At 38.1% G+C, this 25,500-nt stretch overlaps 2 protein-coding genes across 3 annotated transcripts in view; one reads left to right on the top strand and one right to left on the bottom strand.

Moving 5' to 3' along the window:
• The window catches only part of LIN52 (lin-52 DREAM MuvB core complex component), a 54,477-nt gene extending 46,568 nt beyond the window's left edge, over positions 1-7,909 (bottom strand). Inside the window, exons 1-4 of the mRNA XM_063290094.1 lie at positions 7,768-7,909; positions 6,174-6,248; positions 4,189-4,226; positions 1,964-2,030 (exon numbers count right to left, since the gene is read on the bottom strand). Coding sequence (XP_063146164.1) covers positions 1,964-2,030; positions 4,189-4,226; positions 6,174-6,248; positions 7,768-7,786 — 199 coding nt within the window. The 5' untranslated portion in view covers positions 7,787-7,909. The remainder of the gene's footprint in view (positions 1-1,963; positions 2,031-4,188; positions 4,227-6,173; positions 6,249-7,767) is intronic.
• Positions 7,910-8,129: 220 nt separating this feature from the next.
• ALDH6A1 (aldehyde dehydrogenase 6 family member A1) lies at positions 8,130-24,428 on the top strand. Of its 2 annotated transcripts, none has more exons than XM_063290092.1 (12): positions 8,130-8,239; positions 10,459-10,518; positions 11,011-11,085; positions 12,815-12,976; positions 13,348-13,426; positions 15,220-15,522; positions 16,422-16,543; positions 17,436-17,625; positions 18,663-18,844; positions 21,267-21,446; positions 22,844-22,942; positions 23,138-24,428. In XM_063290092.1, exons 1-12 carry the CDS (start codon positions 8,183-8,185, stop codon positions 23,240-23,242), a joined length of 1,614 nt encoding a protein of 537 aa, XP_063146162.1. In that variant the 5' UTR covers positions 8,130-8,182; the 3' UTR covers positions 23,243-24,428. The 2 variants fall into 2 exon arrangements, with proteins under 2 accessions (XP_063146162.1, XP_063146163.1); XM_063290093.1 differs by lacking the exon at positions 8,130-8,239 and adding an exon at positions 9,837-9,931.
• The last annotated feature ends 1,072 nt before the right edge of the window (positions 24,429-25,500 follow it).

Raw genomic sequence — 25,500 nt, 5'->3', positions numbered from 1 at the left:
TTTGAAAAAATCCATAGATATTAAACACCTTAGCTATTTGATATTACTACCCTGAAGATGACAGTTGCTTATTACAGGTCTCTTGGCAAAAAACACAATAGTTTTCTTCTGGTTATTTACATGAGATAATTATTGGAGTAATGCTGGGCAATCACACTCAATGCTGTCCTAGCCAGGGGGTCCTAAACTTTTCGCCATCACACATCCCTCCAACGTAATTTTAATGTACACAGCTCCCCTAAAATCCAAACACTGAAATGAACACAACCAAACAATGGAAACAATGCAATGAAACTTTGGGAAAGGTGGATTTATTGTAACAATGTAACTAAAAGGTTCTTCACCCCTCCCTGGACTTTGTCTGCACCTCCCCAAGGGATGTACACCTCACAGTTTGGGAAACCCTGGTATAAACCACTGCATTATCAGGATATAGACCAACTGGGTTCTGCTTGTAGGCTAGCTTGCTGAGATGGAGATCTAGATCAAGCAGATGCTTGACTAGGGAGTTAATGTAAAAATTAAAAAGGAGACTAACGTACAGCTCTTTTGAAACCTTCCCTTGTGAACGTTATCTTACACACACAGTTGTATTTTCATGTAACATATATGAGCAAGAGCATGTGTGCATCTATAGTTGCAGCCTTGATCTTTTCCCAAAGGGTTTCCTTAGAGATGGAATTCAAAGCACATTTACATAAAAAAAGCTGAATAATGTGATGTAGAGGGATAATTTGTCTATCATATTAGCTCTTGATCCATGGTGGACTGTCCTGCTCAAAAGCCTGCTTGCTTCTCAGCTACAGTTATCTTCTTACCCCATTCAATTCTGCAGTTTCCAATGTAAGTTCTTAGCATATAGGAACTTAGGGGAACCATTCTGCCCCCATTTTTAAATATAGGAATGACAACTGCTAATCTCCAATTGCTGGATATAAGGGCCATTTTGTCAATGTAAAACCTGAGCTCAGATTGTTACTCACCATTCAATACTTGCCTCAGTCACCCTGGCTGGAATATGATCATATCTAAAACTTTGCCTACTTTCAGCTGAGTAATCAGACTTTTAACCTCTGAAGTCAAAACAGGTGGTCACTCAAGAAAGTGTCTGAGTTTTACTGTATAATAGGCTCAGCTGGGGTGTGTTAACAATATGTCATGCTATATCTACAATACCATTGCTATTATACACGAAACTGTCATGTAATATGTATTTCATTATCAAATGTATGTCTTAAAATCAGAACTTCTGCTTTGTAGAAAATTACTCAGGTCTATTCATGCAAACTTACAGACCTAAAGACTTTATCAACAGAAATTGTCATACAGCTGTACAGTTTTAAAACAGATGCTAAATCCCACCATGTCAATCAAGTCAATTAACAGTCCGTGACCATCTCTACAGAAACAGCATATACACAATTGCCAATTTGTGTACATTTGTTCTCACTTATATCTTTGGGCTGAAAAAAAATGTCACAATTACAACATTTTTAAAAAAATGGAATTAGAAGAAATGACCTCTGCAGTCAGATCTCTGCTATGTTTCTAAAAGTCAGTCACTTTTCCAAATAGCTTCAAGAAGCTGCAATTCAAAGTTCAATTTCTGTATTTAATTTAATGTAATCTGTCTACTATTTTCTAGAAGCTTTATGTTCATAATGCAAGCTGTTCTCATTAACATCAAATTCATTCAAGAGTTCGGTTTGATGCATGGATCTTGAATTAAACCCATTTACCTCCAAAGTTTATACTTAAAAAGTGTCACAATTACTGGCCCTATTAATTATGTTGCTTTCTTCACTACATGGTGGAACATATACTCAACATGAAAGGTAAGAAACCTTAACAGATCTTTATATGACAATAAAACCTAGTATTAACCATATATGTAAGACAAAAAAGCAGGCCTGACTAATTCCACATGAACAGAATCTTTATCAAGCATTTACTAGAAACTCACCTCGCAACATGTCAATATCATCATTTTCCAATTCAGCCATCCATTTAGGTGGAGAACTGGTGATGGGCTATTAAGAACAAACATACATAAACAAGAACAATTATCTATTTTAAAAACCTTAAAAAATTATAATAACCAATTGAAATGCATAACTATAAATACGAATTTTACAAAATTCTATTCTAATTAAATAAAAGATTTCTAAATCGGATATCACTACATCCAATAGAGCAACTCTTCTAAAGGCAACAAATGAAGCATACTTGATTTTTTTAAAGCCAAAATTATCTTGCTTGGGTAAAACTTTGTTTTCCTACTCTGTGAGGAAAAATATACCCATAGTAAGAAAACAAAAAACAAGTGGTCCCAGTGTTTGTCTAGGCATTAATAATTTTTCAATTATTTTCTACTTTAGCTTTTTTTCATTATAATGAGCTCTATTTTCTACAGCATTTTAGGACTGAAGTGTCTATTCATGTCAAATATCAATTCTTTTACAATTTTTCCAGCCTAGTGCCCTTGAAATATATATTAGGCTATGATCCCCATCATGCTATGTAATACCAGTCCAGGGTCAATGACTATCTTTCTGTAGCACCCCAGAATTATTGCTACCATTTTAATAAGAGACCAAAATTCTTACTGAATATATATACCAAAATATATTCGTTTCAACCAGAAACATAGAAAATAATGAAACTTGCATACATATTTCCTTAAAATGCTCAGAAATAGAAGAATAGCAATCATATTTGCTTATAGAGTCATATTAAGCTTTCTTTAAAAAATTAGTATAAATATCAAAATAAAAATGGAAATAACTGTTGAAAGGTATGTTGAAAGAAATCTGAAGTCCCATAATATTTTGTGGTGGTAAAACACAATTAACTTTTAAAATAATGTTTGGCTGCTTTTTAGTATGGCAGATACTAAATTTCAAATGAAACAACGTGCAATAAGAATATGTAAACTACGGGATAGTTCAAAACATTTTGATCCCTGAGACATAAAATTTAAATATAAAATGTTACTAAAATATGATAAATGAAATAACTAGCAATGTCTGCTTTTTAAAAAAAATCTGTTTAATCGTGTCTGATTCTCAGAGACTGTCTAGAGTAGTCCCTGCAGTTTTCTTGGCAAGGTTTTTTCAGAAGTGGTTTGCCATTGCCTCCTTCCTAGGGCTGAGAGTGACCGACTGGCCCAAGGTCACCCAGCTGGCTTTGTGCCTAAGGTGGGACTAGAACTCATGGTCTCCCGGTTTCTAGCCTGATGCCTTAACTGCTACGCCAAACTGGCTCTCATTCTGCTCTTTACTGGTATCTTAAAATCTAGTGTTACCCTGGCTAATGGTAGGACTGGCTTTGGGAAGTTAGTCACAACTTCCTAGGCCAAGGCATGGTCCTCCCACTTCTATCAGACCCTGTCAAAATGGTAGTGATGAGATATGTTGGGAACTGCAGCCCAGCAACATCTGGGGAGATGCATGTTACCTATTTCTTCTAAGTTTAATGATAAGCAATTTTTAATTTAACCTCTGTGATTCATAGGTTGCCTTTGCTAGCTTAATCAAATATCAGATTTTTGAAACCACTGTGACATTAATGTACATAGATAAATATACACCCATCTATCTGACAGAATTTCACCCAAATTGGATTAAAGGCACAAGGTAAATTCTTCCAATTCTGCCCTATTCTATGATCTCTGAAAAGTTATTTTGGAGAGATGGAGTCTCTACTAAAGAGCAGCAAGAAATGCTGAAGGAGAGATTTAAAAAACATTAACTCTTCCATAAGCTTACTGCACTGAAAACCTCTACTGAATCTCAGGTTATCTCCAGGATGGAATAAAACTGAATTTCTAGGATGAAAGAAATGGCCAGTACCAGTTCAGTCCAGAACAATTATCTGGAGCTAATCATTATATAACATTTATGTAGTACTATTACTTAAGTTTTCCATCTTGTTCAGTGGAATCTCAGAAGGATAATGAAAGCAAGCATAGCAGAACACATCATCATCATTATATTTTCATTCTCTCTCTCTCTCTCTCTCTCTATATATATATATATACTGTGTGTGTGTGTGTGTGTGTGTGTATTAGAAGGAATACATTTGCAGTCCTGTATATACATACCAGGAGTAAATCATACAGAATTCAAGTTTAATTCTGAATAGATATGTAGAAGATTGCACTGTAGATCCAAGTTTGAAATTACTTACACTTTTAAAAGAAGCTGCAAATTCAGCAACACCTGGTACTGGAGACAAGACAGTCACAGTTAATGCAATTTAGGGTTTTTTTACATTTTTCTACAACTTCAAAAGCAATTACAATTTCTGTCACTCAATTAAATAGCGAAATTTAAATTCAGCACAAATGTGTATTTTATTTTACTTCATATTCAGTTCTGATACTGAGTCAAGCTATTAAACCATGTTTCTGTAACATTTGTATATAGTGTTTAAACTTTAGTGACTATTTGCATTATATTACTGTTTCCTGGTTTGTCACCAAGACATCTTTCCATCCACATCACTTTTTAAAAAAATAAAAACTGTAACACTTACAGTATAAACCCTACATATCTATTCACAACATTCAGTATGATTTATTTCTAGGTAAATGCACACAGGCTCAACAGAATTTACTTCTGAAATAAAATGTGCAGGATTACCTTCTTGAACTCTTTTAAATCTCTGTCTATGAATAAACATGCCCAAATCTTAGCATGTTAGAAGCAATATCTATTTTAATAGGACAGCTCATGAGAGATTCATCAGTGTAAACAAACATCATTAAAAGGGCACATCTGACTTATCACAGTAAAAACCCATATATATGTACCAGCAAGATCTTGTTCTTGCCTTATGACTTTTGTATCTTACCAAATTTTAATGGTTCATATTTTTTTCACAGATACAATTTTTACCCCAATCTCAAATATTTTAAGACAAACTCATAATGGTTAAAGGAGTCATTTGCCCAGTTCTGAAATTATTCTGATGATGTCTTTAATACAAGCAAGAAATTGCATCTGATTCAGACTGAAATATGCTGAACACATGCCTACTCTTTTCTTTTTACTTTTTGCTTCAATATATGAAAACAGCAGCTCTTTTGGAGAGCAGTAAATGCAAATATAATCATTTATGCAACATTTACTGCTTGCTTTATAGGAAGGCAATGAGATCCTACCCACCTACGTCTTCCAGCAGAACTAGAGCAAAGAAAACTTCAGGACAATAGACAATATTAAATTCCTTATACAGGCCCTGATTCTCTTTTGCACAAACAAAACATTTAGAAACATGAGAGAGAAACATAGAGATCCTTTTCCAGTTGTATAAAAATATACCTCACCTCTTAACTCCTGAATAAATAGGGAATAACCACATACTTCATTAACATAACTTTATTATATTTAAAAGTAAATTAAATATAATAAAATGTAATTTTTATTCTGGGTCTGCATAATTTTTGAAGCAAGAGTCCTGGCCTGCTACTCAAAGGTGGCATTTAGCTTTTTAAAAAGCTATGTAAGCCTGAACTAGATGAGCTATACAATTTTATACAATACTGAGTATACTTTTTGAATATATATTTTTAATGTCCTAGGATCTATTCAAAAACTTCATAAACTTAGACGCACCTCTCAAAAAAGGGCCTTTTTCCACATCTTAGGAAACAAGTATGTAAAAAGTCTAATTATTAATCCTTACAATAGCATCTTACTATACATATATATTATTTTTTTAATATAAGGGGAAGGAGCAATTGTACTTAGTGATTTCCATGTGTACTAATAGAATGATTTATAGAAATAATGTGACCTTGGTTTGATATAGAGTAAGAGATTGATTATGGAAAACGCTGTATATTTTTGTTGTTGAAAGTTGGAAGTCACTTATTTATGTAATCTTTAAAATTCTTTTTCTTGTGTTTCTCACTTTTTTAGTTTTTCTTTTTTTGTAGTTTTTATCTTTGCTTTAAACTCAATAAAATTCTTATAAAAAAGGAAACTTAGACATACCTCTCAAAAAAGGGTCTTTTTCCATATCTTAGGAAACAAGTATGTAAAAAGTCTAATTATTAATCCTTACAATAGCATTTTACTAGAGATATCAACACTTTAGCTGTAGGTTATAAAGTTGGTTCACACTATTGTAATCCACAATGATTTACTTGTCACTCAACTACTACTTACATTGCTCTGGCCACAGGTCTGGAGATGCCCTGTCCAACTTTTCAAAGCTCAGCAATGAGGCTTCCAAGTCTGAACCTAGAATTATATCAATGATCATATGTAGAAAACCAACCCTAAGCAAAAAAGCAGTAACATTATTTTAGACTAGTGTGTAACATTTACCTGTGGGATGCAGAAATTCTTTAAGATGTAGCTTGGAACATGAAAAAGGAACAATCTGCCTCCCAAACTGCACTATTTCAGTGACACTACACTGATAATACTATGCTCCTATGCATATTTCTTTGGAAGTAAGACTAAGCTGAAGTATTCTGGGTATGCATCCACAGAATATAGCTGCAATAGTTACTAAGAAGATATCAGATTCGGCAACTCCCAATTCATAAGAAGCACATGATTTATCCAAATCAGTTCATTAATTCATATAGCTCCACACTGCTTAGGTCAGTGGTCCTTAAATTGTTTGACACAATTACACCTTTTCCTGGTCTCAAATAAGTCATTACCACCACAAAAAACCCAGACTGTTGTTTTACACATGTGTCTCAACAGAACAGTCCCAAACTGGATCCTCAACTCACAAACAAGCAATTACAAATTGTTCCATTACTCCCAGGATATCTGAAATTACCCCAGGTTAAGAGCCATTGGCTTAGGTATTTTCTCACTGCTGAGTTAAGTGCTATCCACTCATCCTTGAATCTGCAGAATATACCAGCATTACCAATTCCTAACCTCTCTTACTCCCTTGTTCCCAGTCACTGCAGCCACCTGATTTTCCTCCAAGGAAATTAATGGATGACAAAGCCTAACAGATTTTGCACCCCTTTAGGCTATCCTTGGATAATGTCAGAATAAAGAGGAAAACAAGAATTTACCATTGCACAGTAAGGACAACTTACTGTCTTTTTATCAGCTTAACATAAGAAGAAAGCAACACCATGGGACAGAGAAAAGGAAGGACACATTTGTACCAAGGTTAGGTGTAACCATGAGAAAAGTACTTACTGTGTCTAGCAGCCCCTTTCCAAGATCCCAAGCAAAGAGAGATTTTTTTCCAAGCTTCTTTTATTAAGAAATAAAACATTTTACATGTAGCTCATATGTCCAAGGCTGATCTACCACAATCTTCCCTGGCCTGTGGCTTCCAGAATGCAAGGAACTGCAGGCTAATACATCGGGAGGCCAAGTTGGGAAAGACTGATTTATTCCATAATGCTAACTTTCACCTTGTGCTCCACTGTTGGCACTTAGTGACGCAAAGCACAACCCAACTGTTATTCCCCCGTAATAATTGTATAGTTTACTAAGAATAGGATCAAACCAACTAGAGATCAACTTTAAATCCTAACGGTCATTTTAACAACAATTTGTTTCTCAATGAGCTTCCATCGAACGAGACCCTAAGCACGTTCATTCAGAAGTGAAGTCCTATTATACCAAAAAGAGAGCGTTCCCACCTCCGTATACAGGGGCCTATGGCTAATTAACCCCAAAATCAATATATGCTTACTCAAATGTAGATAGACTGCAAGCATAATATGCAGGAAGACAGAATATTACAAACCTCTCCGTCCTCCTCAACATCTCTTACCTTCCGTAGACACCGCCATCTTATCCCATCACATGACAACAAATTCCCCACCCCTTTCACGCGGGAATCTACTATGACAGCTCCTTTTCGAACAAGCCAGAAACGCTCCGCCCCCTTTTTCTTATATTCTGCCTCTTTCCAAACTCTAGAGGTCGTAACCAGGGGAAAGAAATTATCCACTCAGGTTCCGCTTGGAGGGGGCGTTTACAGCCAAGCAGCCAATTGAATCCTCCACTTGACGGGGCAGGAGCAAGCTGGGCACTTTCAATATTTATTGGCTTGAGAGAGCACCCCGAAGTCGGGGGAGAGCTTGGTTCGGGTTGTGATCCCATTGGCCGAAAGCAATGTGTGGGCGGGGCCCAGCTGTTGAGCTGGTGGTGGGCCGGGCGCTTGTCGGCAGGTGGTCGTTGGCAGGATGGCGGTTGTGGCTGCAATTCGGGGGTCCCAGGGAGGGCGGCGCTTCTGGTTCGAGGTGAGGTCGCGTGAAAGAGACAGAGCGTCGCAGTTGGGCGGGGGGTTCATTTGGCCTGCACGTGCGGAGTTGAGGGCTGCCATTTGAGTGGCGTGGGGATCTTTCTCCCCGTGGCATCTTGCGCGCTGCTCTGCTCCGCGCCGCAGTTCAGTAACCTCTGTTCCCGAGACCGGGTGGGGAGGGTGTTCCCTAAAGGCGGTGGCGTTTTGCCCTGGAACGGGATAGACCCTCGACGATTGTCCTGCTGGCCGCCCCTCCGTGCAAGAGCCTTAACATCTGGGTCGCCCTCGGTGAGATCATGCAGCTGGCAGGACTAGCTTAGGGTTTTCTGAACTTCTGATCAGCGGCGCGTTAACTTAAGGGCTGTTTGAAAGAAAGCAAGCAGGGGTAGGATCTCAGGATCTGTGAAAAATTCTGTTCTGCGTATTCACACTTGGCTTAAGAACGGCCTTGTCGGATCAAACCAAAGTCCATTAGGTCTCCGTTGTGTCCAAGACGCTGATTACTCTGGAACTGCAGCACAAAACGAAAAGCTGCCTGTCCTTTAGTTCGTAATTCTCCTTAAAAGCTCTTCTGCATATAGGATAGTCTTGGACATGTTTACTTTGAAGTGTCTGCTCTCCCTGTAAGTATACCAGCTGGCGAGCTGCACTTGTTGGGGCACTCCATGAAGATTGGGAGGGGGGGCGAGGGCTTGTGGGCTGCAAGAGAGCGTGGACAGGATTCTTGCACCTCAGCTGCAGATTCCTGGGCCTCCCAAGAGGGGACTTTCAAAGGCTTTAAGGCAATAAGGCTCCTAAATCTTAGAGACGAATTTGAAGTGAGGTAAAAGTTGCATAAATAAATAAACCTCCAAATCAGTCCTGTTTTTCTCAGGGGGCGTGGGGTGGTAGTGGTGATTGTTAAGGAGCATTATGTTTCTATTAGAGGGAACATTGTGACTTCTCTTTTCTCCATACAACATAGTTATCTTCATTAGTTTCTTTGCTAGGAAATGTGAGTGGTAAAGAAGTAACATAAGGACTCTAGGCCTGAACTGTCAGGCCTCTTTCAATTGATAATGTTCCATTAATTTTAGTGTGGTATGGAATTCAGATGCAATATGAAGTAGTTAAGGTATTGGAGCAGAATTGATTCAAGTCCATTCTCGTGTGGAAATTCACTGGATGGATCAGTTGTATGCTATCAAGCGTGGTATTGTGGGGATAAAGTTAAGGAAGATTCTGATACATGCCTCTGAGCTCCTGGTGAAAAGGACAGATACAAATCTGATCAGTCAGTAAGTAGTGGAAATACTTTAGCACTGAATCTCCTACAAAATTGGGAGGAAACATTACAGAATTCCTAGACAGAAGCATCACTCCTCTTGGTATTCTTTAAGACCCATAACTAGAATGAAATATTCTTTTCCATGTTACCTTCTGCAATGAGAGAAAAAGTGGTAAACAGAAACAAGTAGTACAATACTTTGAAGTTCTGATAGCTTGTAAATATCTTTTCCTGCAATGGCCAAGTGCCAGAACGTGGATAGTTCCTAAAGCTAATGCATTGTATATAATCATCTAAAGCATGAAGGTCTGTGAGATCAATTACTAGTAGAGGCTTTGAACCCCATAAAAACATCTGGCTACCAGCATCTGATAATTCCCAAAAAAGATGAAACCAGTAATGTGATGGCTCCTGATGGTCAGTGTAAGTACAATATTTTATGACTGTACTTGTTCAGATTTACTCTTGCCTCTACTATACTGCCTTTCAAATTATATTGTAAATTTCACAGTTATCTTTTTGCATAAGAAGCTATGTAAAGCTTCAGTTAAACTGGTATTGCTGTGCCATTATTAATAGGAACAACCTTATTTCAATATTTTATTTGTTTGTATATGAGATTTATTTACTTCCTGAATCAGTTAGGGCTACTAATACTAGAATGTATTAATAACAGCATTATTTTTGTGAACTTAAAAGTAAACTATGGCAATTTGGAAAATCGAGTATGCAGTGTCTTCACTTCTCACTTCCGGGCAAATTTAAGTTAGCTGGATTTCTTCTTGAGATGTCAGATAGATTTTTATTTATTTATTTATTTGATTTCTATGGCCACCCATCTCAGCAAGTGACTCTGGGCAGCTTACAACAATAAAACTATAAAAACAGTTAAAACAATTACAATTAAGATGTGCTTACTTGGTTCTGTTTTCTTGCTTTTTGTCTTCTAGATCTCTAGGAAGGCAAATTTCAATTGGCATTCCTCATCTTTTATTTCATCCTCTTCAGTGGTAAGTTATTTTCTGAAAGAAAACAAAGATTGACCTAGAAGAAGGCAAATCATTCTTTTGAAACTCTGTTTCTCCATTATGCATTACTTGGCTCAGCTTGTAGGTGGAGATGAATAGCATTCTGGGCAACTTTAGAGTAAAACAGCAGTTAAGACTAGGGAAGCATCACTTTGCTTGGGATAATTCTGCCTTAGAGCAAAATGTATTCTTGCCAGCAGAAAGAAGAGGAGTAACTAGAGTGGGCATAACTGCTTACTGTAATAAAGATAGTTTTAACAGTCTTGCAGATTATACTGTCAGCAATTTTGGATTCACTTACTTTGAGTCGTTCATTAACTTTAAAATAAATGATACTGTTTCTGTAAAAGATACTGTGAATAGCAAAAGGAAAAATAGAATTAATATGAGTTTTATTAAGTGCAAGGAACAATCTGATCTTGCTGGTATTACAACACTTGAATATGGTATTAAACAGCACTTTGTATTCTACAGCCAACAACCAAATTGTTCATTGATGGCAAGTTTGTTGAGTCAAAAAGTAATAAATGGATTGATATCTACAACCCCGTAAGTAATATTGGTTTGTTTGTTTTTGAGACAGAAAAGAAATGGCATTCTAAACTGTTTCTAAGTAATGTAAATATGCAAATATTTTCCTCCTTGCTATAACAAGATTTTGAAATTAAGGAAAAGTTTATTTATTCTTAATTTCCTAAAGAGGATGGCTTAGAAGAAGCAAGCACCCTACAGGAAAATATGTGGGAGGAAAAATGGAATCCTTTGCATGAAGTTTCTCACTTCCAGTTGTGCCATACCAAGCCCAAACTAAACTCAATCAAAGAGCTATCCCCTCTGTAGAGAAGTTATGGAAGCTGGTTAAATTACTGATTATGGTTCTGGGTGATGCACTTTTTAGTGCAGCTTCTTAACACAAACCTCATTTTGTATAAAGCCATAAAAATATCACATGTTCTCATTGATGGGTCAGGAGAAGAAGCATTCACTCAAATCCAGTATTGTATACATGGAAATCCACTAATGCAATTGGACTTTCTCATCTTCCAACCATCTGCCATAATCCATTCCAGAGGATCCTCCAAAACAGATCTTGGAGGTGTTCAAAGCAGTTTTATTAATTCAACGATTAAACTTGGAAGAAGAATCTATTTCAGGCCAAGAACCAAACAGGCAGGAATGGATGGTATAACTTGTCAGGATGACATCCCAGGATTAGGTTGAGCCATTGTTTAGAGTGGGTGGGCCGGGCCAATAACCATAGATGTAGAGCTCCTGATACATTTTTATGGAGCCACATGCAGACACCACCCTTCTTGTTTCCCATTCTTTCACTCCTATCCAGTCCAAGTATTGAATCACTTCTCCCCAGACAGTCAGGGCTCCCTAGACAGAAAAAAAGTTCTTATTTTTTTTTCTGCCCTGAAAATAAGAATTGGGTTTTTAAGAACCACAACCGAGGGTAATGGAGGTTTTAGGATAGCCACTGCTGAGAAAAGGCAAGTTGTCATCTCCTTGCCATATGCTCTCAGACTGACCCAATGGCAATTTTTTTAAAGCCTAATTTCATCAAAAAGGGGCATTTTTTATTGGGAAGGAGGACTTCCTTCCCAATAGTGATCATCACAATATGGCCCCTTAGGGCATTTTTTCAAATGTCATCTTCAAGGTGACCTCAGCTGCTGGTGATTTCATGGCTATTTCCATATAGTTTTCTTGACAAAAGTACTGTACACAAATGTTTCCTCCTTCCAAAATATTTAATTATTGTGCAGCTAAGCTCTCTTGGAGGCTTTTAAAAGTTTGATTCCAGCCTAAAGTAGCAAAAACACTCTTATTTCTAATCAGCTGTCTGTGCCCAGTTAAGGGAAAACTCTTATCTTCAGTCAGCAACTGCTTGGTGATAAGATTTTTTCTCTGTCTGCAAAGAGAGGTGGGGCTGAAGACTAAACCTACTGATTGGACGTGCCTGCCTGCGAGAAGTTCCCCGTTTCTGTTTTATGTGGAGCGACATAAGTATTCTTAATATTTGCTTGGAAAACTATATGATCAGTGTACTGTCTGCAGAGTACACTGATTTTACAGTTTTTTATTACTACATCCTTAAAAACAGCAATATTTATACATTCTAAATAACTTTACTTTGAACCAGAAGTAGCACTGGGAACTCCTCCCAGACTACTAGAAATTCATGCTGTCTAACAAACTCTTGGATGGCTACTGGGAGAATTTCAGGTGTTGTAATTAATCATTTAATTCTGTGGGAATGTTATTCTAAAAGGCTACCAATGAAGTTGTTGGCCGAGTCCCAAAAGCCACACAGAGTGAGATGGAAGCAGCAGTGGCTTCATGCAAAAAGTCTTTGCCAACCTGGTCTGAGATATCTATTCTGAGTCGACAGCAAGTCTTCCTGCGGTACCAGCAGCTCATCAAGGATAATCTGGTGAGGAACTGCTATGCTCTTGACTCACTGATTTCCTTAAATAGCCAATGCAGAGAGGAACAAAGTTGGATTGATATGTCTAATTAAAGAATGTTCACCTATTCAAGAACCGTGTTGATATTTCATATTGACATAATTTATATAACTGTAGGAGAACATCTATTATATTCGTTCTTTTTCTTGCTAACGTTGTATCAAGCTTTGGTCTTTGGTTTTTATCAAAAAATTTGATTAAAAAGTAGCACTGTGAGTCATCTCTCCTTTTCTGGGATACTTGGCCTACTGCAGAACAGTGTGTTTTTCCAGAAACTTGATGGATTGTTGGGAATTTTTCCTCTTATTTGTGGATTCTCTTTACTTCTTACCTACAGAAAGAAATTTCAAAACTGATCACCTTGGAGCAAGGGAAGACCTTGGCTGATGCAGAAGGAGATGTGTTCCGAGGCCTCCGTAAGATGCTTGTGTCTGCCTCTTGCTGTACATGGAGAATAGCTTTCTTGGGCTACAGGAAGATGAGAATGTTTCCAAATAACATAACTCTCAGAGTCTTAGGAGCATAGCCCTCCCAAAATTTTTGTAGGAGGGATTTCATGCACCATAGTAATTATAAATAGCTTTTTCGTGGGTTTCGTTAGTTTTAATCCCATTTTCCTCCACTTTGCATATTATGCTGGTATCAGAAAATCATAGAGTTGGGAGGGACCGTGAAGACCATTTTGTCCAAACTTCTGCTCAGTGGAGACTGCAATTAGGGAATCCCTGTGTGATTATCAGCCTTTGCTTTAAATACCACCAGCAAAGGAGAACGAGCGTCTTCTAAGGCAGTCTGCTTAGGCTTGGATAGTTTATTTTCTTCCTTTTCCCTCTTATTTATTCTGTATTTCTTACATGCACTTCCTGCCTTTCTTCAAGGTTCTTCATCCGGATCATAGCACTGTGGGCCATCGTTTGGTGGTTTCTGGATGCAAGTTCCTCAAATCTAAAATAGTTTGAGGTGACCTGGACATGGCATTCCTAAATTGCTGAATTTTGCATGTCCCTCTTAAAGTCTCTTAATGGGGTATTGCAGAGTTAGCTATGATTGTTGAGGTTTGCATTACATTTTGGTATAACTAGGTCCTCTCCTTACTGATTTACTACTTTTGCTGCTACTACTGCCAGTTTGGCACAGGGTCCTATTCTTCCTGCAAGGCTTAGAAATAATTGAGTGTATATATTTGTATGTGCTTGTTCGGAGTGACGGAAACTTCAAGACAAGATTACTGGGCTATTGGGTTCATTGTCAGAGTTTAGGGGTATTAAACAGGACCCCTAACTTGGAATGTAAGTGCATTGTTGGCAAAAAACCAGATTTAAGACACAGAATTTTCACACGGATGTTGAGGAAATACTTGTGAATTCAGGGAGTCAGAGATAAATCAAAGAAACTATTGAGAATAAAGGAATGAGCAGGAGGTGGAGCTGACTGCAAACATCCCTGCTGAAAAGGTAGATGCATTTGAAGAGTACCCAAAGTATCCTTGTTTGGAAGGGAACTCTTGTTTGGGAAAAGTAACCCTTTCTAAAAAGGGCTTCTTATTATCTTTTCTTTCCCTTTCAAGTTACCTCTTCCCCTTGTCTTACCAGTTTTGTTTCCCCTGCCCCCAATTTTTCTTTCTTTTCAAACAGCAGTTAGCACTTTTTCTATCTCCATCTTGGGTTTTTTCCCCTTCTTTTTGTTGGAAGGAAGGAGAATATGTTGTGTGTTTCTGGGTGTAAGACTGGACTGTGTGTATGAGAGAATAACTAGTACAAGCAGAGGGTCGATCAGTTAATTTATAAATGCGATACACTATTTTACAGGCAAATAATTTCAGTCAATAGATATTAACTCGTTATTTTTTGTCCTGTCCCTGATCTTTTTTCGAGTGTGTCTTCTGGCAGATATATGCATATATCTACACTATGAATGCACACCATCAGTAACTCTTACACACATTTAGTGGGGTGAGGGAAGAGGGAAATCTACAGGATTGATTTCAGATGAAGTTGGCAACCCTAGACTGACCAGATGAGGAAGATGGGAATTACCCAAGATTTCTGTCTGTGTTTTTTCTGCCTACTTTTCTTATGGTTGGAGTGGCATTTAATATAGGGTAGTCTTCCATTTGGATAAATATGGTACTTAAATGATTTTAATAAAGAGTTTGGAAGCTAAAGAACAGGAGCTGAGGGAAATACTTTTGTATTCGTTCTTGTTGCAGAGGTGGTTGAACATGCATGTAGTGTGACATCTCTTATGTTGGGTGAAACCCTTCCCTCCATTACTAAAGACATGGACACTTTCACCTATCGCTTGCCTCTGGGAGTGTGTGCAGGCATTGCACCTTTTAATTTCCCAGCCATGATTCCTCTTTGGATGTTCCCCATGGCCATGGTGTGTGGAAACACCTTCTTGATGAAGCCTTCAGAGCGTGTTCCAGGAGCCCTTATGTTTCTTGCCCAGCTGTTGCAGGATGCTGGTGCACCCGATGGAACACTAAACATTATCCATGGACAACATGAAGGTAATTGCAAAGGAGGTTTTCAAAGGCCTCCACCCTTCAGTGTATAGATGGGTTGGAATATACTGTATAAGTCACACACACAGATAAGTGGTCAAGTTACATGTTTGTATTCCTAGTTTACCAGTTCAGAATAAGTGATTTCTCCATCATTCCCTCTCCAGCCGAAGTGTCCTCTTCGTAAGCACATTATCAAATGACTAGGAAAAGTCTACTTTCACTACTTTTGGATATCCCTGTTGGCACGTGTGATTGGGTGGTTTATGACTCTAGATCAAATAATTGTGATTGTGCATTTGTACTTTGATCTAATAAAAAAGAAGAATAGATGTGCCATTTGAGAAACCCAAGTAGCTGATGCAAAAGGAACAGGGTTTTAATTGTAAGGAAGTTAACTGAGAACATTGGAAGTCTTAGTGTTGATAAACTGGGAAGGGAAAAATGAATTACTTTTTAAATTAATTTTTATTGCTTTTTAATGAATAACAGAAAAAAGAAAAAACAAGACACAAAAATAATAATATTAAGATACACTATCAAAAAACATTAAAAAGTGCTAGTACAAAAATAATGAATTATTTTTAATTATTACTATTGCAGTAGTAAAGGTAAAGGTTTCCCTTGACGTAAAGTCCAGTCGTGTCTGACTCTAGGGGGCGGTGCTCATCTCCGTTTCTAAGCCTTGGAGCCGGCGTTGTCCATAGGACACTTCCGGGTCATGTGGCCAGCATGACTCACGGAACGCCGTTACCTTCCCGCCGAAGCGGTACCAATTAATCTACTCACATTGGCATGTTTTCGAACTGCTTGGTGTGCAGGAGCTGGGACTAGCAGTAAGAAGACAGTTTTTTACAATCTGTTGTAATTAACAATTTCTTTCTTTCTTTCTTTTTTGTTTAAAGCTGTGGATTTTATTTGCGATCATCCTGATATTAAAGCGATCAGCTTTGTTGGATCTAATCAGGCTGGAGAATATATCTATGAAAGAGGTTCAAAACATGGCAAGAGAGTCCAGGCCAATATGGTAAAACTCAACATATAAAATTTTACTTCAGTTTACAGAAAAGCTATCTACCAAAATATTTGAAATACTGATAATTTTGTGCTGTTCAGTTCTGATTTGCTGTTTCATTGAAATGACAGAATTTAAATGATTATCACTTTAAATATAGCTAAACAAATTCTTTAGAACTATGGTGTATTGAAAAGAGCGTAATGGTTTGGTTTCTAATACTAAGTTTTTCTTCACTTTGCATCATAGGTTTAGAAATCCTGACTTAAATGTTCTCTGTGAATTGAGCCATTGAATAACTCTTTAGTCAAAAAGTTTTTTTTTTCTTATTTATATCTCCTAGTTGTTCTCAGTGCTGGATAGGATATTATATTCCCTGTTCCAACACAAATTTGTAGGAGCCAAGGAATAATGTGCTTTAAAATTTACTTAAAATGTTTACATTCGGCCTTCCCACCTTCAAGTCCGTATCTTCATTTGGAATTGATTAACCAGCACAATGCTGATTGTGTTGTGCCACAAAGAATTCCAAAGTAAATAAATGCAGGATAGAAAACTCTAGAACAGCTAACTAGGGATTATAGGAATTGGACCAACAGATCTTGAAGTCTGATGTACATGACTAGTTAGAGGTTGTGTGACTGCACTATGTTTCCCATGTCAATCAAAACAATTACTTTGTACAATTTGGCCTGAGAACCAAAACATTGTGCATGAATTCATGACATATAAGGCTTTTCCAACATTTCTTTACCATTGTCAGCTTTTCATCAAGCATGAGGTGTGTATGTTTTATGTACTTGCTTGCATATTCAGGGGAAAGGCAGAAATTAGATCCATTAGATCTATAGATGGTTGTAAAATGTGAATACAGTATATTTAGGCCCTGTATGTTATATTTTAGGGAGCTAAGAATCATGGAGTGGTGATGCCAGATGCCAATAAGGAGAACACACTAAATCAACTGATTGGAGCAGCTTTTGGAGCAGCTGGCCAGCGGTGCATGGCATTATCTGCTGCGATCTTGGTTGGGGAGGCTCGGGAATGGCTACCAGAGCTGGTGGAAAGAGCAAAGAACTTGCGAGTTAATGCAGGTGTGCTTTTTATAATCTGGTCTGTTATGGGCAGTTGTTGGCATGTGGAACAGCCTTCCTAATCTGATTCCTTTAGATGAGCTGAACCATTTCCCAGAATCCTTAGCATTTTACTATGTTTATTTGGGGTTTTGGAAACTGAAGTTCAGGAAATCTGGAAGACATTCAGTTGAGGAAGGCTGATTGATGTAGACAATCAAGGTGTTCCACAATGAGTCTTTATTTTACTCATTTATACCCTGCTTACCAAAACTGTATTCCAAAGTCATCAATATGAACAAAAAAAATAAAGTTCCATCTGGCTTGCAGATTAGGAGGACATAATAGGCAGTTGGTGGCTCTTGTTCCTCTAGCTGATGGCACAATGTCTTTTCCCCTTGCTACCATAGAGTAACTAGCAGCTGGAACAGAAGGTTCTTTCTGCCAGGGAAGAGATAAACAAGTTCCTTGAAACCCTTCTCCTCTGGCAGATGTATGGGGGCAGGATGATTCCCTTCTTGCCATGTTAATCTTAACGTTAGACTGGTAGGCAACTTCTCAATGGCCCTTGTACTCCTGGCTGAAGGCAGAGGCCACTTTGCTTCCTTTCAGCAATGCAGTTCCAGGGCTTTGTAGAATAGAATGCATCTGATTGTGAAATACTCATTTTGAGCCCAAGAACGACCATTGCATACTATAAGCATTCTTCTTAAGGTGGGATAGTTAAATGCTGCTTAATTGTACAGCTACAAGAGGAACCAAAATGCTTATTACTTAAAAAAAAATAGAATGGCTTATCTTCCTAAGCAAATAGTTGGGTAAAAAAAGGAAGTACAGCATTTAGCACAATAAATAGTTTGAAACAATTTTCTTAAGCTAAATAACAAAATGGCTATGGTATCTTGGGTAGACATATCTTATATTTGATGAACAAATATTAAGTAGCAATCTTAAATGCATCCTGATGACCCCTTAATATTTTGTTTAATTGTGCATATTTTATTGCTTTTTTTAATGCAATAAAATTTTGGGCTCTGAGCAATTTTTGTGTATTATAGGAGATCAACCTGGAGCAGATCTGGGGCCACTGATCAGCCCCCAGGCTAAGGAACGGGTCTGCCAATTGATAGACAGTGGAGCAAAGGAAGGGGCTAGTGTTCTTCTTGACGGGCGAAAAATCAGAGTGAAAGGGTTTGAAAATGGCAATTTTGTTGGGCCTACTATCCTTGGTAAAGTCAAGGTGAGTTAGTGCATTGATCACTTCCTTACCAATTTTAAAAGGAAGGAAAAACCAAAATGGTCCAAGAAATAATTCTCCATTTCATATTGAAAGGATTGGTGTCCAATTATTTTTTGAAATGTTGAAAATGTCCTGAAGCTTGCCTACTTTGCAATAAAGTGGATTCTGACTAGATTGTAAATGGGCTGTCAATGAAATGGAAAAAATATGGTTTATGTATATCAAGAAGGGGGAAAAGTTAAGAAATTACGAAGGTAGATATGTCCAGTGGATCCTTCTCCTGAATAAAACATTATAAATAGGCATCATAAGTAATCAAAATTTAAATATTGAATTTTGGACTGTCCCAGAAATGGCTAACATACCAATATTTACACAGAGCAGCCAAGAATTAGACTGCAGTCACAAACACCCACATCCTGCCTAAAATAGTATAAAAAGAGTAGAGGAGGAACCGCTAAGGTTATCAGCACCCTACCAAGTAATATATAATGTTTGGAGAGGTGTTATGACACATTTTCAGTGATATTGTTGTCTTTAATGATATTGGTAGTGCAAATAATGGGGTGCTGCGGCAGTGACACAGCTGGTCACAGCAGCCCTTTCTGCTAACTTTCTGTGAAATTGAAAGTAGAAGTGACATGTCTTTTCCTCCTCTCCTGCCACGTTCAAGGACATGTGTATCTGAGGTAATTTGCTTTTATTTGTTTCAGCCTACCTCTCTATGATTTGAGGAGTATAGAACAAAAAAGAAAGAAAAAAGGCTTGCCTACAATGAACTTACTGCTGCTGTTAAAAATTGAGGGTTCAGATCTTCGTTTTCTTGTAGGATTGCATTGTTGACGGGGGCGGGGGGGATAGGAGAGTTTGTTTGTTTGTTTATTCCATTTATATAGCCACCCATCTCACATTTGAGGCTCTGGGCGGCTTACAATTAAAACATAAATATTACCAAAAAAAATAAAAAAATAAAACAGCCATACAAACAAACATTAAAAATAATTAACAATTAAAAGCCATACAGTACAGTCACTGGGAGAGCACAGGCATTCAAGAACAGTACAGCCATTTTATGGGCTCCACACCACTCTCTGATCCTCAGGCCAGATGGCAAAGCCACGTCTTCAGGCCCTTCTGGAAGACCAGCAAGTTCAGGGACAGCTGGACCCGGCGGGGAATGATGTTCCATGGGGCAGATACAGCAGTAGAAAAGGCCCTCCTCCTGGGTCCCGCCAAACAACATTCTCTAGTGGACAGAACCCACAATAATCCTCTCTGCTGGACCTGATGGGATGGGCAGATGTCACTGGGGAGATGGTGGTCCCTCAAATAACCCGGCCCCATGCCGTGTAGGGCTTTATAGGTAATTACCAGCACCTTGAATCGGACCCAGAAGCAAATTGGTAGCCAATGCAGCTGGAGGAGCAGAGGTGTAATGTGAAGATCTAGCTGCACACATAACTGCCCGCGCTGCTGCATTTTGCATTAAAAGAAGGGTCACTGTGAAGGGCAGAGTTGATAGGGGATGTCTGTTCCAAGGTTTACTCCTTTTCTGCAGAAAGATAAGAATTGTTGAAAAATGTAGGCAATGAGTATTACACAACTCTAATCAAGCTAGATTTAAAGATGATGTTGAAATGATGCAGGAGGAACAGTTAACTGGAAAAAAGAGCCAGTTTGTTCCTTTTATACCTGGCCATTACATCAAGGAGCACTATGGTTCTATAACAGGTGCTTGAAAATAAGCTTTATTGAGTTTACAGGGTCTGGCTTCTAAGTACGGTAGTGTAAGATAAGGTTGCAGATCATCTGCAGCAATCAGGGAAGAAAAGTCAGCTAGTGCACTTTGCATCTCAATTGGGATCTGTTTTCCACAGCTAAATTGGTACCCTGGCCAGCATACCATGCCAGGTCAAAGCATTTGCAGGTTGTTACCTGTAATATTTAAGTAAGACCTGCAACAAAACTTTTGCATGTTTTTCTTACTTCTGGTTTCCTAATTGGACTATTTTTGTTTGAGTTTCCAACCAATAAGCCTCTCTAAGCAAAGCAAAGCATTTTGTTCTTCATTTTTCTTTTCTAGTCATTATTCTACATTCCATTATTGCTGAGCCTGCTGAGTTTTTATTGGACTGTTTGGAGTTATGTACCCTACTTAGGAATTTGTTCCTTAATTAAAAAATATACATTAACATGCCTGCAGCTACCTCCCTCTTTTTTCTTAGGTGCTCCATTTTGAGTACAGTGTTGGAAAGAATGATAATCAGAACCTAGAGTGGTAGTCATTGCTTCAACCGTTATGCGCGGTGTACTCTGAACCATGTTTTGTGAAGGAAAGTTTTTTCTAATAATATAAGAAAAAAGATTTTCTGCATTATCTCCCTGAAGTGTATGCCAATTCAAGTTGTTTCTGTTTTGGTAGCCTAATATGACCTGCTATAAAGAGGAAATATTTGGACCAGTTCTAGTGGTTCTGGAAGCAAACAGTCTGGATGAAGCAATTGAAATGGTGAATAACAATCCCTATGGGAATGGAACAGCAATCTTCACCACTAATGGTGCCACTGCTCGGAAATACTCCCATTTAGTGGATGTTGGACAGGTAAATAAACAGGATCTTTTATGTAGAACTCATAATACCATAGTCGGTGGCAGAGTACATCCTTTCCATGGCAAACAACTTGAACAACTGCTGACAGTTTGAGTGGAAACTAGATGGATCAGAGTAATTTCCCAATGTTCTAATTTTTCAGATAAACTGTAAAGTAGTTTAGACATATAAATGTCTATTTGCTGTTTACTGATGATGAACTGAGGGCCAAATTAAATGAAATGTTAAATAATTTGTTGCATTAAACAAGAACGTATTTGTAATGGTTGCCTATTCTAAAACATCATCAGACTCATAAGTAGGAATTCAAAGATAACTGATTTATTAAAGAACAGTATGCAGGATCACAGAGAAAGCTGAGAATGATGAAAGCGTGCCAAATTCAAACTAAAAACCCTCGGTGCAAATGAAATCCCTCCCCCCGTAGAATCTTCTCAATTCCACAATCCCAGGTGCTCCTAACGGTTTCTGATGGTCTGCGGGAAAAGTCCTTGAGCAGAGAAAATAACCCAAACACATTCCATTATCCTGATTTCACATACAGAGCTTGGTACAAGGTCTCACAGCAGCTCCCTCCCAAACAGAAACGCGCATCAGCGCCATGGCATGTGAAAAGTTACGATGTATAAACTACATTGAATCAGTGAACATGACAATATTTTGATGTGAAAAGCACTTGAGGTGCCAGTAATTGTTAGGATTGAAATAACCGGGATGGGGATTTAGACCACAGTCCTTCGAAGGGTACCTCAAGGACCAGAGAATTGCTTAGGTTTCTCTTTTGGAGGACAGAGGTCCACCCTATGAAAAAAAATTAAAACTCTATAAAAGGATCCATTGACACATGTTCTTTGGATTGTCAGAACTCCTATGTCAGCATATATCACAAAATGGGAAGAAAAGGTGTCTCCCATGACACTATCAAAATTTACTTCCATCAGAATCAGTGAGTGGAAAATGACTGTGAAGAGCATTACTCCCCTGCCAGAAGGCTTTTTGCTATATCAGTGCAAGCTTGACAGGCAGGGAAGATCCTCGCAACTTTAAATTCTCCCACTCAGACTGATAGGATTGGTTTGCTTAATCTTTTTCTTTTCCAATATAAAAGATTTAGAGCATTTTTCATTAGGATTGAAGCAGGGGACAAAGACTTAAATTCCCATCTTCTCTTGCAGTGATCCAAATAATTATACATCATGCAAAGAGGTCATGTATTGCTTGATCATGAGGTGGCAAAACATCAAATTACTCAAGAAGTGTCTAGTTAATCCACAGGAGGGTATGGATTTGAACGCAGGACATCCTGATCACGGACTAGTTCTTTTCAGCATTCTATGCTGATTGCTACCTTTGCTATATTATGCATTGTTAATATGGTTTTGGTTTAGATTGGTGTGAATGTTCCTATTCCGGTGCCTTTGCCAATGTTCTCCTTCACTGGCTCTCGTGGATCTTTCAGGGGGGACACCAATTTCTATGGCAAACAGGTAACTACTTTTTAAAAAAAATATTTATGCTGTTGTGTCTATCTGTGGAATAAAATACTTGAACATGGGAGGACTGTGCTTAGTAGCATATTGTATTTCATAGCGAACTTGCAGGAGCTTAATTTTTTTTCTTAAATTGCAGTAATTCAGCATAAGTTGGCATAAATTCTATAGCTTACTATCTCTTTCTTTCAGGGGGTGCAGTTCTATACTCAGCTGAAGACAGTTATTTCTCAGTGGAAAGAGGAAGATGCCACTGTTGCCAAGCCTGCAGTAGTTATGCCAACCATGGGGAAGTAAAGCCAACTGTCACACTTGCTGGAGTTGTTAAAAGTATTTTTCACCTAGAATGGTGCAGGCTACTCTTGAGCTTTCTTGGGTTGCCATTCTTGCCTTGGAAATATAGACACCTCTTCATTTCAGGATCATTTCCAATCAGTTGAATAGGGCCGTTTAACACAACATTTAGTTTCTATCTATGTATGGAATAGCTTTTTGTTTTTTATTTTATTTTGAAAAAAGCATTGTTCTATGGTGAATAATCAGGTCAAAGCAGTATCCACTTCTTTTGTTCCCATTCATGAGATAGTGTTGAGAATTCAAGCTCTTCCAACAGAATGAGTTTTTTGAGAACCAGTTACTGTAATAATTGCTATCACTCCGGTCATGGGTGGTATCTCCTATTGCATTAAGATTTTTTTTTTGCAAGAAATTGTGCATATGCTGGAATAGGATGGGGCAGTAAATTTTGGGAGAGGCAAATCCTGGTGAAGTATCCTTTAAGAATTTCGTAGAGCTGTTCTGAGAACATGGCCTTGTGGAGAAGCAGTGAAGCCTTACCTTTGCTGGAATCTTAGCTCCCTTTAGCCATACAAAATCAACAGATTTTAATTTTATACATGAATGTGCCTACATATTATTTATGCACTGAATATATTTGGAACTAGAATGTGTTTTGTTTCATTTTTAGTAGTGCTGGACAAACAGCACAAGAAAGCAACGTACTTTTATAGAGGCAATATATTCTATCAATATTCCTTTAATTTGATTGGGATATTATTTCTCATTAGTTAAGTATATGCGCAGAAGGGTAGATTCTAGCACCAGTTACAAAGACATTTGTGATTTTGTATTCGTGAGGATACATATTATTATTGACCTTGAGATCTCTGGATTCCTTATAGCTAACCAGTATAGTACGTACTGGCTAGCTATGGCTGATGCACTTACGCCATATTTAGGGATAAAGGATACAGTAATACTATTTTGGGGCTACACATGGTCTTCACATGGATTTTTAAAAAATCACAAGATATTCTCTTAAATTTGGAAATTATGCTATTGTTTTCTATTGTCTTATCATACTAGCTTTTGTACCTAACAGGGGCTTAAGCTGATCACTGTTAACCTGAACAGGTTATTCATCTGTATGCTTGAAAATTGCATATTGATGTTAATCATGAATAAATGCTACTAAATTCAGAAATCTTTCGGTTTTCTTCAGACTAATAATCTAATAGTGGTAATACTTCTAACATTAAATAAAAGTATGAACCCTGGGTGTTATTTGAAGATGCCTTAGTTCAAGGATAAGAATCTGTGGCTTTGTAAATGTTTTGGATTAATCAGTCCTGATCATTGGGCCATGCTGATTGGAACTTTTTAAAGCATATGAAAGTCTTAGATGAGAATTTGTTGTTGTTTATTCGTTTAGTCGCTTCCGACTCTTTGTGACTTCATGGACCAGCCCACGCCAGAGCTTCCTGTCGGTCGTCAACACCCCCAGCTCCCCCAGGGACGAGTCCGTCACCTCTAGAATATCATCCATCCACCTTGCCCTTGGTCGGCCCCTCTTCCTTTTGCCCTCCACTCTCCCTAGCATCAGCATCTTCTCCAGGGTGTCCTGTCTTCTCATGATGTGGCCAAAGTATTTCAGTTTGGCCTTTAATATCATTCCCTCAAGTGAGCAGTCTGGCTTTATTTCCTGGAGGATGGACTGGTTGGATCTTCTTGCAGTCCAAGGCACTCTCAGAATTTTCCTCCAACACCACAGTTCAAAAGCATCGATCTTCCTTCTCTCAGCCTTCCTTATGGTCCAGCTTTAGCAGCCATATGTTACTACGGGGAACACCGTTGCTTTAACTATGCGGACCTTTGTTGTCAGTGTGATGTCTCTGCTCTTGACTATTTTATCGAGATTTGTCATTGCTCTTCTCCCAAGGATTAAGCGTCTTCTGATTTCCTGACTGCAGTCAGCATCTGCAGTAATCTTTGCACCTAGGAATACGAAGTCTTTCACTGCTTCTACATTTTCTCCCTCTATTTGCCAGTTATCAATCAAGCTGGTTGCCATAATCTTGGTTTTTTTGAGGTTTAGCTGCAAGCCAGCTTTTGCACTTCCTTCTTTCACCTTCATCATAAGGCTCCTCAGTTCCTCTTCGCTTTCAGCCATCAAAGTGGTATCATCTGCATATCTGAGATTGTTAATGTTTCTTCCAGCGATTTTAACTCCAGCCTTGGATTCCTCAAGCCCAGCCTGTCGCATGATGTGTTCTGCG

The sequence above is a fragment of the Candoia aspera genome, chromosome 1 (assembly GCF_035149785.1).
Source record: "Candoia aspera isolate rCanAsp1 chromosome 1, rCanAsp1.hap2, whole genome shotgun sequence".
NCBI lineage: Eukaryota > Metazoa > Chordata > Lepidosauria > Squamata > Boidae > Candoia > Candoia aspera.
The sequence above is the reverse complement of the archived record's forward strand: the minus strand, read 5'-3'. Positions and strand labels throughout refer to the sequence as shown.

What these genes read in the sequence shown, in the direction of transcription:
- ALDH6A1 (XM_063290092.1), top strand. Translation starts at nt 8,183, where the DNA reads ATGGCGGTTGTGGCTGCAATTCGGGGGTCCCAGGGAGGGCGGCGCTTC. An exon ending in AGATGTGTTCCGAGGCCTCC is followed by an intron (nt 13,427 to 15,219) that starts GTAAGATGCTTG and finishes TTCTTGTTGCAG; the next exon opens with AGGTGGTTGAACATGCATGT. An exon ending in CTATCCTTGGTAAAGTCAAG is followed by an intron (nt 18,845 to 21,266) that starts GTGAGTTAGTGC and finishes CTGTTTTGGTAG; the next exon opens with CCTAATATGACCTGCTATAA.